At 39.9% G+C, this 17,977-nt stretch overlaps 1 protein-coding gene across 1 annotated transcript in view; it reads left to right on the top strand.

The window, feature by feature from the left end:
- The window catches only part of ulk4 (unc-51 like kinase 4), a 75,271-nt gene that overhangs the window by 53,782 nt on the left and 3,512 nt on the right, over nt 1-17,977 (top strand). The window contains exons 33-36 of the mRNA XM_084027298.1: nt 3,954-4,120; nt 5,653-5,754; nt 7,630-7,824; nt 12,093-12,181. Of these exons, the coding sequence (XP_083883424.1) occupies nt 3,954-4,120; nt 5,653-5,754; nt 7,630-7,824; nt 12,093-12,181 (553 nt within the window). The remainder of the gene's footprint in view (nt 1-3,953; nt 4,121-5,652; nt 5,755-7,629; nt 7,825-12,092; nt 12,182-17,977) is intronic.

The following is a 17,977-nucleotide window of genomic DNA, read 5'->3' as shown; positions in this document are numbered from 1 at the left end:
ACCTTGTGACAGTCCATATGTGTCAAATCAATTATGCCCCCTGGCATAATTTATACCACAAAGATCTGTCTTCCATATTAATGTTCTCATATTAGCACCCAAGAGGTCACTGGATTGACAATTTTCCATATTAGCAATCAATGAGACACGTTTGATGGTAAATTTAAGATGTTTTGCTGTTTATGCTCTGCATAGATTGCATTGATACCGGTGTGGTTTGCATTCCAGTCCCTGGATACCAGTGAAAGGTAATTGACATAAGATTTGTAATAGTTATATAACTTTATAATATATCATTGTATATTCAGCATTTTGTTTTACAAAAAACAAGTTACACAGTGTGAATAACCCATCATAACATATTTAAACATGGGGTAATGTGGAAATATTTCCCTAACCTTTCCCTTAACCTGACCATAATCTTTATCTCACTTTAACTAAGGGGTTTTGGACCCTTATTAGTTATCTTTGAAACATTAAAAAAAATATTAGGGACAAAAACATGGTTGTATTCTAGAAATTTGTTTAATGAATAAAATATAATTTCTATTAATTCAATGATGGAAATCAATAAAAATGCTTACACAAAATCAGTCGCCCAAGACCGACTAGTTAAAGACTTGGTCTTGTAGGATCACATCAATATGGAGAGTAAAACGATATGCATTAAGGTATTCAGTATTTAGTATTCAGTATAAGCAGCACACTCAGGTTTTGACTATAGCAGGCTTCACTATCCTTGAAGAACAATTACCCATATGCTGCATACAGTAATGAGGAAATTCACATCATTGAAACCATGTACACACTTAAATTGATCTTTATTTAAATTAATTGGAACATTATTGATTAGTCATATATAGTCTGGTTAGTAGGGTTTTCTGTTGACAAAAAAAACGTTCCTACTTTGCTTAGACAGTAATGCTCAGAGCAAGCCATCCTGTTGATTCCCAGTAGAACTAATTTTACAGTGGTTTATAAATAGATGATATCACAAAGCATTGTAGAATGTCTATTTTTAATCTAGTTAAAGTCCAAACTCCAAAATAGGACAGTGTACACTGGTTTTCACTCATAAATGATTCCATTAGTCTTAAATTAGTAGTAATTGGAAATATGTGACATTTTAAAAATTGACTCCTTAGCATTGACTGAATGTAGTTACTATCCCTCTGCACAGACTCTAAAGATGCATGTACATGTCCGTACATGTCAGTCTGTGATACTCATCATTACATGATGCACACACACACACACACACACACACACATGCACAGAGCTCATACTGGAGGCTCTGCCATTCCACTGTTAACATTTTATATGCACCTGGCTGCACATCCTCAATGAAACCCAGTGTGCGTACAACCTTTTGGATAGCTATTTATGATGAAGCATACTGAACCAAATAAGACTAGATCACAGTGCACACTCAGCGCACATTTAATTGTCATTACAGTAGCCACATTACTCTCAAAAATATTTTTCATTGGACTTTGTGAACTGATCACTTCCAGGATTTCTCACACTCCTGATGATTTGGAGAATTGAGTAGAATCTGGTGATAAAAGCAACCAGTTCAGTTTTTAAGTTTGGGTGTTTTACAGCAGCTTGGTGCTTGTTGTACATGATTTCAACACGGGTACCCACAGAAGGTCAAGTATGCTTTTTAAATTGGAGACAGTTGGAAAACGTTTAACTGTCCTATGACTTTCAGATGACTAGGGTTTCAGTTAGCTGAGAGTAATGGCTTAATACAGCCTGCCAGCAGTTGAGAATAATAGATGGCCGTAGTCACATTTATTTTGTGTATTGGATCTTAATGCCCTGATTGAAGTAATTTGTATATCATTTAATCTCCAAAGTTTTGTTTTTTCTTAACTGAGCCGCATTATACTAACAACTAACATGCTCCATGCTCGTCTAATCTATGAGCAAAATCAATAATTTCAAACATTTTCAATGTTGACCTCTGGTTTGACTATGCAGAGAGTACTGCCAGTGTGACCAACAATTGAAAACGTTTACAATAAGGTTGGATATGTTTCAAATTGTGTATACGGTATAAGACTAAACACGTATAATGTCCTGTTTAGTACTGTTTTGTTCTAAATATGTCGTAGATTATTATAATATTGGCCAGTTAGAAAATGAAGACCCCCAACAAAAGAAATGTGTATCCTAAGAAGATGTGCCGATTACCAGTTACAAGCAGACTCTGGGTTTTTTAGGTATACAATCAAAGAGTAATGTTTGTATTGATTAATTCATCAGATCTAATGCCTGGTTGATTGGTGGCTAAAATATCAGGAATGTAGAGAATCCAGAAGAATTTCAATAGGACTGCATTGTCAGATCACATTAACAGCACAAGAGGTCTGTGTTTGACTGAACAGTCAGTAGAGCAGTCTGTTTATTTAATTATGAGGCAGCTTGACAAAGTAACAGTACATCTCACTGACAGCAGAGTAGCGTGATAGCTTTCTAGTGTCTGGAGTGTTACACTTTCTCTCACAAAAATAAACACGCGCACATGATGTCTACATTCTAAATAAAGATATACTGGAATAGAAAATAACACCGGGCGTGGTTTCCCTAGTGAAGATAGCTACCTTTTTGTGGACAGAAGTGAAAATGTAGTAAACTTTGCAGTGTGCATTACTGGGATGCATGTTTCATGACAGCTCGTCAGGGCAAAATATATCCAGTCTTGATTTACAGAGATGTGTGAGAGCACCTCAGGGACAGAAGCCTACAACAGCTAACAACTCAGAGGAGCTGCAAAATGCAGAGTATGTTCAATGTGATTTTAAATTTAATGAGCAAAGGAACATGGTTCTGCACTTTACTAGGAACTATTTATTCACGGCTTAGCAGGGGTTAGTCAGCTTTACAAGCTGTTCTACATCGGGCAGTTTTCTAGGGAGGAATAAGGTGAGGGGGGCACACATTCATTTAGATTAGCATCTAAACTCGGTTGTCTTTCGTTGTTACTGTTCGTGTTAACTTACTTGGGTGTGTTGAATTTTTCATGGATTAATTCAACTCACACAGCGTAAAATTCTATTGAAATAGTTAAATGTCAAATTCTGCTATATTTCTCTGCTGGGCAAATTGGTGACAATGAATTGCAAATCGACTTTAGAAGGAGAGCGTCCCTCCCCCTTGTAGACGAGCTGTCAATCCACTGTAGAGTGGAACCAGAGCCTGCAGCTACAGACATTTACTCAGGAGTCAGGACAGACTCGTGTTGTTCTTAGAACTTCTAGAATACATGGAGGGGCAAGATGAAGGGGTGTTGGTTGTTTGGAATGTAGGTGGCTACCATCTATGATTTAAACTCATATTAATGACTGAATCAGCTTGTGAACAAACAGATATATTTGTTAATTTTGTATTTGGAGAGACAGGCAGTGCATCAAATTAGAATTTTTTTTCAGGACTATGTGCTTAGAGTCTTTAATGTTTCATTCGGGCAATGTTGAACTGTGTATTAGGGGTGGGGCCACTGATGACCAAAAATCCCACACCCCAAGACAGCAAGTCAAACAAACAAATTACAAATTTCTCTGCGTTATTTTGTATAAGATTTATTTTCTACTGTGTAGACCATGGACATGTCTCCAACAAGTAGCTCATGAGCTTCCAGTAGTCATTACCCTTCGTAGTGCTTCCAAATGATTCAAAGAATATATGTACATACATTTGATAACACACAGTCACATTGTAAATCTGTTTATTTATTTTTTTTAAATCTATTTACGTTTCTATCCAGTCAAATGATCTTCCTCTGCAGGGCTCTAATAGAGGCAATGACTTGCAACTTGGTGCTATGAGTAGCTCTCAGCCACTTTAAACTTGCCAAGTTTGCTCTCAGAGGAAAAAAGGTTGGAAACAAATCACTGTCCCCAAAAGTCCTTTAAAACTTTATCCAGTGACTTCCCTCTACTGCACAGGCTTAATAGAAGTGGTCGTGAGCACCCTCTCAGAGGCTGCACTCGTCCACCTGGATGGAGAGGGTCATGCTGGGAGGAAGGTCAGCCATATTGTGTTACAAGCCCTTCTGGAACTGCTTCACAACATCCTAAAACAAACATCTCTTGTGGCCCGCTCTGCACTGCAGGTAAGATCACTCAAACACTTTCTCTCACATTTGCAACCCAATATCCTCTATCTACTTAAATAATATATAATATAATAATATTAATAATAATATATTTTTTGTTAAATAATCATTAGTGTGTGTGAGTGTGTGTGTGTGTGTGTCATGTTACATTGGTCCTTATAGGCTGGTGTTTTTCTCAGATTGATTCACCACCATTTACCAATTTCATCTCTGTTGAGCACAGAATGACCAACAGAATCACGAAGACAGTTCCCTCAAAATGTTGCCCTTGTACCATGTCCCTCAAGGCATGGGTGTGCATGCGTGTGTGTGTGTGTGTGTGTGTGTGTGTGTGTGTGTGTGTGTGTGTGTGTGTGTGTGTGTGTGTGTGTGTGTGTGTGTGTGTGATCATTGATGTGTGCAGTAGAAGCTAGCAGATTTAAGTAACTGTAATATTGAAGTTGTAGACTCAGGAGAAAGCGGATGACGTCCCGAGACACACACACACACACACACACACACACACACACACACACACACACACACACCCAAGCATACACAGAGGGGCCTGTCTGGATATGTCCCTGCGGCCTCATTATCACCAGTGGCTTTGTCCTTAGCTTGCCTTCCTACACACGCACGCACACACGCATATATGCTCATATACACACACACCAGCCCCGGTCTCCCCATAGTTTGCGCCCCAGCCCAACGCATACATATTAATACCTGGACAGGGGGGTGGGGGAACTAAAGGGGAGGCAGGGTAAAAGACAGGGTGGAAGAGGAAGGACAGAAGAGGGAGAGGGAAGGATGAATGATGAGGGGAAGAGACAGAGGCAAGCAGAATGTGCAGCGGAAATCAATTCTGGGAGAAATGCAAAGCTCATTAAAAAGAAAACTTCTGCCCAAACCAAATTCATTTGGGTAATAGGGTCTGATAAGGAGAGAGGACGTGACTAGACCGCGCTCCCCAAACTATTACTCCGTTGGTCAAGAGAGAGAGTCAGAGATTATATTTATACCACAGAAGAAAAATGAGAAGGAGTGAGAGAGCATAACAGTGAATAAGTGACTTGGGGAAGAGAGAGAGAAAATATGTGCCAGTATTAATCACATTATTCCACAGCTAATTGGCCTGAAGCTCCACTGTAGGCATGAACTGAACTAAAATAAGCAAGAGACAGAGGTGCTAATGAGGCGGGGGTGGGGTGGGGGGGCAGTAAGAGTAAAGGGAAGACTGAAGTCTTAATGAGATGCAAAAATAACTTGGTGCAACAAATAAATAAGTGTCGGACCTGTGTTGTCCGGAGCACATCTTGTGTTAAAGAAGGGTTAAAATAACACAATATATGAGGAAAAACAATTTCCTCTCGTAGTCCATCTCTCAGTGATCCTTTCTCTGTCTGTTTCACTCTGTTAGAGTCCGTCTTGGCAGATCTCTGGATCCATCATTATTGACTGTCAAATCTCTATAAATGATTTAACGTGTGTGTGTGTGTGTGTGTGTGTGTGTGTGTGTGTGTGTGTGTGTGTGTGTGTGTGTATAGAGCCAGAGGCTATCTTGTCCAGCAGTAGGGATGGAGGCAGCAACGAAGCTGCTACTAGAAAACAGACCCCTGAGCCAACTCAGCACACACCTCATTCACATGGTGAGACCAACACTCAGAGATCCGTGTGTGAGTGTGTGTTAATGCATTGCATGCATACAATATTTTCTGGGTTTACTTCTGCATCTATGTTTGTGTATTTTATGTCTAAATGTATGCCTGATTTAGTGAGACTGTGAATGAATTCTTATTTATGAAAGGAAGTGCATGTTTGTGTTAATCAGAGCGAGAGAGAGAGAGGGATTCAGAAACAAAGTAATATTTGGTTTTGGTTATCAGGCTGTTGATGCAAGTAAAAAACACAAGTACTGATGAAAGGTGAAGCTTTCTATTGGTCAAATGCGGCACTTCACCCGTTGCTAATGGCCAGTACAGTCACTTGGCCACCCTACACCAATGACAGTGTGTAAACTTGGAGATTGGCCTTATTATTTCACAGCTGGTCCTACAAATTAGTTTGAACTGTTACAACAACCTAGTTTGAGCTCCTTTTTCTGTGCTGTCTTGTAGGTAAATTGCAGGATATCCAAACTAACTACCAGCTAAAGGGAAAACAGTGATTTCATAAGGGAGCAACACCAATTCTATCAAATAAGACACATTTTCTGAAACACTTGATAAATCTATTGGGACCAGTAAAACCATGTCACAGTAGCGGTAACTAGATTCCCAACTTTCTCCCAGACTCCTCTACTCTAACCTCCTCGCATGACTGACTGCACTGTAAACCGCAACACTACTGATCAAGCTCATTTAAAGTTCGTCGTTAGTTAGCTCTTCCAAATGTGTATACTGTTATGCTAATCAAGTCAGTCCTGCAGTAAACTATTTTCAAAGAGACAACTGAAAGGCTTGTAACTTTCATGCATGGACTCTGTGTCTTAATTCTTTCAACCGATTCTGTTAAAGTTAGTTTCCTGCAAATGTGCTGACTCTGCTGTATGTGAAATCAGTGTAGGGATGTTATATAAATGCAGTATGCCTCTCTTACATTGCTTGTCTGTCCCTGGTCCCATGGTCTGCAGAATATTTTATATATGCAAGTGTGTAGTCTGAAAAACAAACAGGAAGATAAGAGGGAGAACAATCTTGCCTATCGCATTAGACATTCTTACATCCATACCCACTAAAATCAGATATTTAAGAATAATGAAAACCTCAAAATAATAATATATGTTACAATCAAATTGAATTGCTTGATAAATGATGATCTTTGACTTTTTATTATTTAGTATTTCAACTGGAGTTGGAGAAGAGAATCTGCTCAAAAAATGGAATTAGATGAGAGGGTAAAAACAGATTCAGGTGTGAGAAAAGCTAGAAAGATGGACAGAATCCATCCCCCCCAAAAAGAGAGGGTCCTGTGCATCCAGGGATAGTGAGGAAGTAAGGGGGGGAGGGATCCCCAAGGGACACAACAGAGGGTTTTTTTTACTTATACTTGACTCACCGAGTGTTGGGTGGGCTTCTGTGTGTGTGGTTGTGTATGAGAGGGTTAAAGGGGCAGCTTACTCACCCCCGGTCCCGGTGCAGCCCCTTTGCCCCTTGGGAGATTAGTGGGACAGAAAGAGCAGCAGCATCAATACGATCTCTGAATTTAATTAAAATCATGAACCTGCTAAATTGCTTGCTTGTGTTAAAATAAAACAATTCTGAAATACAAAGTCTGCTTGCATGGCAAGTATTATTATTTACTTACTGCTAGTTCCTTTATTTAGAAAGGGGTCAGTAAGTCGTAATGTTGCTGTGATGTACACGGTACACATTGATCTTGAATTATGATTAAAATTCTATCCAAATACAGAAGATTACTTTTGCCAGTGTTTGTGTGATCACTGTCAGATAAACACGGTGGACGCCATGAAGTTATTTCATTTTTTTTCTTTTCTTTTATTAACTGATTGTCTCTCCTTGTAGCTGTCCGCTGAAAACCAGGAGGTTTTTGAGGAGTCTATTCAGTGTTTGTTCCTGCTGGTCCAGCTGTATGGAGGAGAGGGTTGTGACTGCCTGTCGCCTTCCTGTTTGCAACGTTTTTCACATGTGCTGCACGCACACACGCACACCGAGAACACTCGCATCCAACGCAGAACACTTCTGATCATCAAACGACTGGTGAGTACAGACACAAACAAACCAACAGCTGTGGTTGGAAATGTTCACACGCGTGTCAATATGACATGTAAGACATTTTATCAGGTGCCAGTGTTGGTCATATCACAGCTAGAGCTGTGAATCTTTGCTGGCCTCATGATTCGATTACAATTCACGTCAGTGATTTTTGTAGTACTGAATCTACATGTATCACATGCTCAGTTTTATAGTACTGCAGACGGTTACTTTTTCAAGAATGAATGCAAGCAATCGGATGAATCTCAACTCTCTTTTTATTTAGAAAGTGCTCTGAACACATGAATCCTACCGCAGTGCAAGTGTGCAGCTCTAAGGAAATTACTTCGCATTTTACACTACAGACATTAGCAACTTGCAGACTTTAGTTAGTTACTTTTCCTTACTCAGCTCTTACTTGGTTTAAGTCACTGCATTTCCAGGTAGAGTTAAGAAACCTACAGATTTCAACATGCATGCAAATTTTTTCAGCCCAACAGAGCAGCTAATATTGGTAGTGAGAGCGACATGCTAGCGGACTGTTGGGCGATGTCTCTGTTCCACACCCAAAGTGTGTTTAAGCTCCGCCCTCTGCGGAAAGGAGAGAAACAAGCGCCAGAGACAGTAAATCACAGCAAAACGCAGTTCAGACAGAGTGAGTTTAAATGAAACCAGGCTCCTGATTATATTATGTCACTGCATTGATACACGTTCACATCGAAATGCATCAAATAAGCAAACTCTAATCACAGCACTTTTTTGAAGAACTCTCTATGATTCAAGATGACCCTTGTTTGTTTGTCTTTTGGGGGGTTGAAATATTAACTGCATCCACGGCAGAATAAAAATATTGGAGTAATGAAAACAGTCTGCACACACACACACACACACACACACACACACACACACACACACACACACACACACACACATAGCCCTGCTGTGCTGCTGTTCTGGAAATAGAGTGTATTTTCACCAGAACTAGACTGACAGAGTGAGCAAGACACAGAGGGAGAAAAAGTGTTGGTTTGGATCTGCCCGTCACTCTCTGTTGGAATGTCTGGCCGATTTTGTTTGATAGTCAAAATGATTTGTTGTACAGGCCAAAGATGGCTGACTCGTAAGAGAGTGTAAAGCAAGCCGAGATTCAGTGAAGCTTCCATTCCCTCAAATACAATTAAACTGCATTAGCTCCATGTGGTTACATGAGGGAAACTGAATCAGCTGCAGCTAAAATTAATCAGAATTTGGCAGATTTTAACAATGTGGCAGTTTCTTGGCCTGAAAGACACACAGAACAAAACAATGATGGGCAAAAGAGAGGCAGGGTTGGGAGAAGCAGTCCAATGAAAATCAGTTAACCTGACCAGTGTGAAAACTTACTACTACTAACTCATTTTCTGATGTTTTAGCTTGGCCGTAGGGTCATGAAACCGTTTCTGTACGTGGGACTGTCCCCCTAAGATCATGTGACCTGACTGACATTAGTTGTGTGTCTGTGTGCATGTGTGTATTTTTTATTCCTCTCTCTAAGTAGTTCTGGCCACATTAACTACACACACACACACACACACACACACACACACACACACACACACACACACACACACACACACACACACATTTTCTGTCACACCAAGTTCACAGACTAACCTCTTTCTCTTTTTGAGTCTGTCTGTTGGAGCAAATTTGTCCTCTTGTGAAAACTCCCTAATTACCCCCTATGCTAACAGCTACAGTAACACCAGGGTGTGTATTCTCTATCCTGTCCACCACCCTCAGCAACACACACACACACACACACACACACACACACACACATACACACACTGTGTGTGTCTAAGCCATTTCCTAGTGGATGAGTCACTAAGCAGCTCAGTGCGAGGAGCAAAACTATTTTTTTTTTGCTCAGAAAAATGCCAATCGACCATTCTGAACATTTATTTATTTGTCTCATTGTGCATTAGTTAATTTAAAAGATTTAAATGGTAAAGTTCCCTCAGAGTAACGTTGCAATACTCTTCTCTCAGCATTTTCCCCGTTGGAGTCCAATAAAAAGCTGAAATCAACATCTTAAAACCATTTGCAAAATTGAGATTATGTCTAAAATCTCATTAGCAATCAGCCAATCAGTTGGCAGAGGGCAATGTGCACCTTTTGAAAGAACGAAACAGACATTCAATATCCATGGATATGCACAACACACACCTTCTCATAGATATACCAATCAAAAACACAATGACTCACACATTCTCTCTCAAACACACAAAAACCTACACGTTCAGACGTGTGCCTGCCCTTCAACAAACGGTTTTAATTATCATTCATTGATTTCAGGGCTCTGTTAATCTCAATCAAAGATCCTGCTAATAGCTTGGAAACTGCAAAGGAGGAGAGAGGGAGAATGAATCGGTCTGAATTAGTGAATTTTTCAACTTGTCTTTTCTTTCACCTCACACAACTTGGAACAACTTAAAAGGAAATGCTAATTAAATGAAAAAGGATTGATAAGAAGTTGTCAGAGAAATAAGCATTTATTTTGTTTAATTTGCCATTCATTTAATTTAGCAGTTTGGGTCTGGCAACACACACAGTGATTGGTGGTTTAATATTTATGCATGATGCATGTTTCTCTCATACACATGTATTTCTGTGTGAATTGTGTTCACTTGCTATATGACAAACCTGGATCTGTGAGGCCAGGCAGGATGTTGTCCTGTCCTTTTACATGTTTGAGCCGGAAACATGGAAATGTATTTAGCCATCGCCCATACATCAATTCCTCAGTTGGTTCCTCAATAGTGCCTCTCTGCGTCCCACTCACGCTCACGCTCACACACACACACACACACACACACACACACACACACACACACACACACACACACACACACACACACACACACACACACACACACACATATCTGGTTTAATGTAAGCTCCCCTCCTCTACTGTCAGGCATTGTTTTGAACTTAATATCTATTGTGATAGCCCTGTGCTTGTTTTTTGAGAGGCAACGCATGAATCTGTCCGTCCGTCGTACAGGGTCCTCTGTGGGTCTCCCAGCAGTGCATCGAATTCTGTGACTCTCAGTTCGAGGACAGCAAACTTCTGAAGAAAGAAGGGACTAGAGCACACCGGTTGACTGACAACCTTTTAATTGTGTAATGTTCAGAATTGGGTTCAGTGTCATAGAGTGAGGGTGTTAGTCAGGTAGAGCTGAGGGGAGGGGAGGATAAAGGGGGAAGAGAAGGCAAAGTCATTGGCGAGCAGGAATGGAGAAGGGATGACAAGTAGGCGACAAGTAAGTGTGTGTGTGTGTGTGTGTGTGTGTGTGTGTGTGTGTGTGTGTGTGTGTGTGTGTGTGTGTGTGTGTGTGTGTGTGTGTGTGTGGTTGAGGTTGGTTAGCAGGCACCCTGTTGCCTAGCAACAACCATGCTGTGTCATCAGAGACAGAGGTGATGATGTCACCAGAGATCAGAGAGACCAAATACACAACATTTGTTTGTCTTTTGGGGGATTGAAATATTAATGAAAACAGACTGCACGCACGTACACACACACACACACACACACACACACACACACACACACACACACACACACACAAATGGCAGTCTGTGGACCAGGTGATCCTGGGTGGATGTGGAGTCTAGACATCCAGGTGTGGGGAGACATGTCAGGACAGAAATAAAAGCACAGAGCTGACAAAGAGAAGAAACAAATGATGTAGAAAGGACATTTTGGTGATGGTAGACTCATCCAGAGTGGTGTATAAACTTGTAGACACGTAGAATCATCCAATATTTTCAAGGGGTAACAAAATGATGACCACTATGCAGTAGTCTGGAGTGCAATGATAAAAGGACGAAAGAAGGATAATGTAGTGTGTAGAGTAGAGTGTTGCTGTGAAAAGATATCAAATGTGAAAATCACATTGCTAATGTACAAATGTATCATCATTGGTTTGTTATTATTGGTGCACCAATGGTTATAGCTTCTTGTCTTCCTCCTCTGATGAATCTGTCCAATAGTCTGACAGGCTACAGGGCACCTGGCTTGACTCTGATTGATTTAATTCATTTTACATACCATTTATTGACTTACTACAACCCCTTTGCCCCTTGAGCCTCAATTTATGCCAATATTATGCACTATTTAACTACCAGGAGCAAAGTTGACCTTGCGCTAAATGCACTTGCACGTTAGACCATTCACTGTAGATCGTTTGAGGAGGGATCTTACTATTTTTTTTATTTCCCTCTGTCTCCAGGTGCAGACTACAGAACGATCCGATTGGTCAGAATGTCCTGAAGGTGTGAAGCTAATCAATCTACTGCAGGACCTAGCTACACCCAACAGGTGTGTGTTTCTGTTGTTAAAATGCATTTGTAAATGGTAACCTGCATTTATATAGCATTTTTCTAATCTTTTCAGCCACTCCAGAGTCTTTACACTACATTCAGTCTACATTAACCCATTCACACCCATTCACACACATTCATACACATTCATACACTGAAGGCAGAGGATCCGCCTGCACAAGTTCCATCCTGAGAAAATAATCAGATTCTTCTTTAATAACTGGGGCAAAACAGTGATATTTAGATGTGTGCATACAAGGGGCTCATTTCTGTCTGCAGTGTTTGTACATCAGTGTTGAAACCGTACCTCAAAGGAAACCATTAACAAATCATTGTCTCCTCCAGCCCTTTCCTTCATCTTATTATTTTTATGCATCTCTGAACATGTCTGCATTGCACATGTCAAAGCTGACCTTTTCCTCGTTGTAATTGAAAGGAGGCAAGCTTCTGGCAGGACAGTGTCAGCTTAATGGCTCGCAAAGAGCTGAGAGATCAAGCGTCTACATATATTTAAAACGAAACTTTGTTTAGGAGTCGCTTGAGATCTTGTATCAATGACAGGAAACATGACCAGCCCACCTTGCGCACCTGACAAAGTAACAGCTTCTTTCTAAGATTTATGAGTTGTGGAACTGTAGGGTTTGGGTGGAGACGGTTAAGATGATGGAAACTCAGAACCAAGATCAATACAATCTGTACCACACAAAATGTGCAGGGAGTATGCTTCAACTTTGACTCTTTGTTTAATGTCTTACTGCATGTGATACTAAGCACACAGCAAATACAATGTAGCTAGAATAAGCTAGATCAAATGTAAAAAACACCACCACACTACATTATGTATCTGTTTTACTGCACATTGCAACACTTGGGCTTTGAGCAAAAGAACACAATATTTGATCAATCTGTGTTATCAGATTTTGTTATGTGTACTTGTCACTATCATACACTATTGTCACAGTTTAAGTTGAATTCTATTCTATCTATTGAACATCTTAAAAATGTCTTAGAAATGAGATACCCCATTTTGGCACAGAAATAGACAACTAATATATTATGTGTATAGTACTAAAACTGTAAAACTGTCAGAACATGTCTGCCTATTCCTGACTTAATGTTGGCGCCTAGCCTGAGCTCTCCTCCTCTAACGTAACTTACCAGGACTGCAACTGCATTATTTTTACCATGCAACAGGGCTAGCAACGTGACTAAAAGAGGTCGAAAAAGTCAAGCATCTGGAATAATTTTCAAAATTTGCAAAACGGACCCCCAAAAGGCTAGGAAGCTAGCATACCACAAATCTTAACGTTTTGCAAATCACCTGCAAATTGTAAGAAACTGCTTAGCTTTCTTGCAGTTGCTAAAATGTTAGTTAGCACTGATGGCTAGTGTATCTAGTCAGTAAATACATTGGCTAAATGGCGACCAGAATATGGAGAGCTTTGTATTGGAGACTAAAGCAATAGATCAGAGTCACACAGCACAATCAAGATAGTCATACAAATATCATAACATTTCAGAGATAATGCCATAATAATACAAAAAAGAATCATAGTATAATGCCATCAAAATATGTGATAAAAAGTCCTTGACTAGTAGGCCATGAACATTTCATGAAAAAAATTCTTGCCATGAACATGACAGTATAGTATCTAAAGAAAATCATACTTTGCCATGAAAAGTCCTAAAAAGTAGTGAAAAGTCATTGTATTTGTATTATTATACTATTGTGTGTCAATATTTTTTTTTAAATATATATATTTTTGTTATAGACAGAACATAGCACATATTGACAAAGCATTCATCACAGTCATGAATGTAGTGTGATTCAGTACAGAGTATAAAAGAAAAAATATCTAAAGGAAAATATTCAGGATTTGCAATCCAGGAGTCAGTCTTTTCCTTTTGTCATACATTTCTTAAAAATTCATATTGTAGTATCCCATGAAAATTGGCATCAAAAGAATCGTAATGGGTTTGTTTTTTTAAAGTCATGAAATAATTGTATCTTTACAATTATCTTTATACATTTACATACATTTTAAATGAAGAAGCAAAATCAATCTTTAGGCTGGTTGAGATTTTATTCCCTAATTTGATCAGCAGTTTAGCCGACTCTGGAGCTATTTGATTGTTTTTAACAGGCTAAGTGTGATGTACTGCAAAGCAGGAGGCTGCAATAAAGGCTGTGACATCTCAGCTGCATGTCCAGTAAATTTCACTCTCTATAAAACGGTGAATCAGACCAAATTTAAACATGCATAATAATTTCAATTTTGAAAAGAAATTCTATTCTTCAAGTTTCCAATTTTTTTATAGCTAATATTTACCAAATATTGAAGCCAACATTTCTGAAATGCAGTGTGTGTGTGGGTTCTGTATGTGTGTTTGTATATTTATGTACCAGTATCTTTGCATCTGGTTGCCTTTCATGAGTACGTGGGCCGAATGTGTACTCACTCTTTGAGCCAAGGTTTTGTAGCGACCATGCTCTCTTTGATCTATTGATGTTTCAGTGACCAGTCTCACATGCGCATGCATGCACACACACACGCACACAAACACATTTTGTGCATGCACCAACACAAATACACAATGAATACACAGAAATAGTCACTTTCACCCCCTTCTATATACAAACCTCTCTCTCTCTCTCTCTCTCTCTCTCTCTCTCTCTCTCTCTCTCTCTCTCTCTCTCTCAATCACACACATGCCCTGTCAGATCAATAATGAAGGTATATTGTTGTCCTGCTATAGAGGTCCCTCATTCTCTCCCCTCCCTTTCCCACTCTTTTCTCCTCGGGCACCCCTTTCCTTCCCTTTTGTCACTCCACTACCAATATCTCCTCCTCTCTCCCCCTCAATTTTCTTTTTCACCTCTCTCTCTCTCTCTCTCTCTCTCTCCCCTCTCTCTCTTCTCTCGTGTTTTCCCTCTCCCACTTCTCCTCTCCCCTCCTCTCTCTCGTCTCCCTCTCTGGCAGATGAAAGTAGAGATCAGCTCCAGCCTTTGAAGTGGCTGAGACTGGCACACTCCCACTGGTTTAGTGGTAGGAGGAGGGGAGCAGAGGTTTTAGGAGAAAGGGCAGGAGATGAAAGAAGTTATGAAGGGAGAGAACGGAGAGGAAAGGAGGAGGGGATAGTGGTGGGGGATGGGGGGGTAATTGAGAAGATGAGAGGAGTTGAGGCAGAGAGGGGAGATGGAAGAAGAGCGGTAAGGAGAGGGAAGGTCTGTGCTGAGATCCCAACCCAAATGATGTCATTCAGCCTTTACCATGGCAACCTGAGGAATGCCTTTTCAAAACCTCAAGTCTGAGCAAGTGTAGAGGGAGAGGAGGAGTGTCATTCATTCATCACTCCATCCTGTAGAAAAGACTTGAGGCCCAAAACCTGATCTTTAGTTCACCGCTGAGTTCAGTTAAGCATGAAGCCGCCACTATTGCTGCCCACTAATACCTGCAAACCTACTGGGAAGAAAAGGATCAAATATCACAATTCCATCACAATTTCTTGTGTGTGGAGAAATGATTGTAGCATTATCGACTTTAATATAATGGAGTCTATAGAATCCATTCAAAAGAACACATTTGGAACGTGGCAAGTAGATTTGATGACGGGGTACTTAAAAGTGCTATTGACAACATTGATAACATACAGGTACTAGATGTCGCACTTGCACTCCCCACTTCCATTGCACTCACGTCACAACACAGCTGTTGCTGGAAGCGCATGCACCCTCAATGGGTTGCCATTTTTCGTGTTAGCTAACAGCTAGCTTTAACTGTATCTTACCTGTCAAGAAGAAAAGTAGCCATCTCGACATGGCTTTTCGGTCCTTGAAACTCTTTCAGCTGACTCCGACAATCAAGCGCTGAACCAATGTTCACTCTGGTCTTGCTCCTCCTTTTGTCACTTAGCACTTGGGACTGGTACCGAAATGCTGCCCGCTTACCATCAAACTCAGTCATTTTTCTGTTAGTTTTTTTCCGCACTATCTGGCAACCCCAAAGACTCTTGACGCCTGACCCTAACAACACTAACAAACACACTATAATGTTTCATGGTCAGGGATGTATTTCTCTTAATTTCAATATATGTGTTAGGGGGGCTGCACGGTGGTGTAGTGAGTAGCACTGTCGCCTCACAGCGAGAGGGTGCCGGGGTCGAGTTCCTTCTGTGTGGAGTTTGCATGTTCTCCCCGTGTAAGTGTGGGTACTCTCCGGATTCTCCGGCTTCCTCCCACAGTCCAAAGACATGAATAGGTTCATTGATTACTCTAAATTGCCTGTAGGTGTGAGCGTGTGAATATGAGAGTGAATGGTTGTCTGTCTCTACATGTCGAGCCTGCAATGGACTGTCCAGGGTGTACCCTGCCTTCGCCCAATGTCAGCTGGGATCGGCTTCAGCCCCCCCGGAAGACAATGGATGAATATATATGTTGGGGTGTGTTCATGTCTTCTTTGGGTGTATCTGTGGCTCCTGAGTCTTGGTGTAAGTCGAGTGTGGTGCTAATGTGGTTCTGTAATATCCATTCTTTATGATCTAAAATCAATTATTTCAGCAGATGGGACAAGTGTTACATTTTATTTGGATATTTAAAGATTTATGTGCAAAGTAATACACTACTATAGAATTAACACTGTACATCTTGATGCTCTGTTGAATGTGCAGCAGTGTTTATTCAATGCCTTGTGATATTTCTATCATAAAAACTACTGCAACATAAACAATGTAAGTTATGGATTAAAATAAAAATGTTAAGAGAACAGATAGAGAATATTGGCCAGCCAAAAGGCAACTCAACAAGGAGTTTGACGAAAGGAATACTAGTACAGGACTTGGCTGGAGTCTCAGTTCCCTTTCATTCGTTCAGACCACTCAGTTCCATGTGACAGGAACACAGCTGCTCCACTGCTCTTAGCTGCCATACTTAGAAATGACCTTGATTCATTTCATTGTCATTTTCTAAAGCAAGTCATACTATATAGTATGTCGAAAATAGACGAAAAAAGTCACTCGATAAAATTTAAAAAATATTGTGAAAAATTATTAAAAAGTGCTAAAAATCACGCCTATTGTATGTCAAGCATAGTCTGAGTGAAGGGAGTCCAAGGCACTCATAAAAAGCCAATGTCCAATTTTTGAGGAAAAAAAGTGAAAAATCGACAAAATTCATAAAATGTTGTAAAAATGATTTAAAAGTCATAACATATGCTTGTATATTGCGTGTCAATCAAAGTCTGAGTCCAAAACGAAATGATTAAAAAGTCATGAAAATCACTGATATCGCTTGAATGCGCCAAGTCTGAGTGTGGCGAGTCCAAAACAGTCATAAAAAGCCATGGTCACATTTTTGAGGGAAAAAAAAGTTATACTATAGCATGTCGAAAAAAAAGTGAAAAATCAACAAAATTCATAAAATGTTGTAAAAATGATTTGAAGGTCATAACATATGCTTGTATATTGCGTGTCAATCAAAGTCTGAGTGTAGTGAGTCCAAAATAAGCATAAAAAGCCATAGTCAATTTTTTCAGGAAAAAAGAAAGTCGTACAATAGCATGTCGAAAATTCACGAAAATGTCAGTCGAAATGTATTCATAAAAAAATATTTAAAATTATTAAAAAGTCATAAAAATCGCTGATATCGCTTGAATGCGCCAAGTCTGAGTGTGGCGAGTCCAAAACAGTCATAAAAAGCCATGGTCAAATTTTCAGGGAAAAAAGTCATACTATAGTATGTTCAAAAATTCACGAAAAAAGTCACTCGATAAAAATCATAAAATATTGTACAAAATTA

Source organism: Eutrigla gurnardus (assembly GCF_963514095.1).
Source record: "Eutrigla gurnardus genome assembly, chromosome: 14".
NCBI classification, from domain to species: Eukaryota; Metazoa; Chordata; class Actinopteri; order Perciformes; family Triglidae; genus Eutrigla; species Eutrigla gurnardus.
The sequence above is the reverse complement of the archived record's forward strand: the minus strand, read 5'-3'. Positions and strand labels throughout refer to the sequence as shown.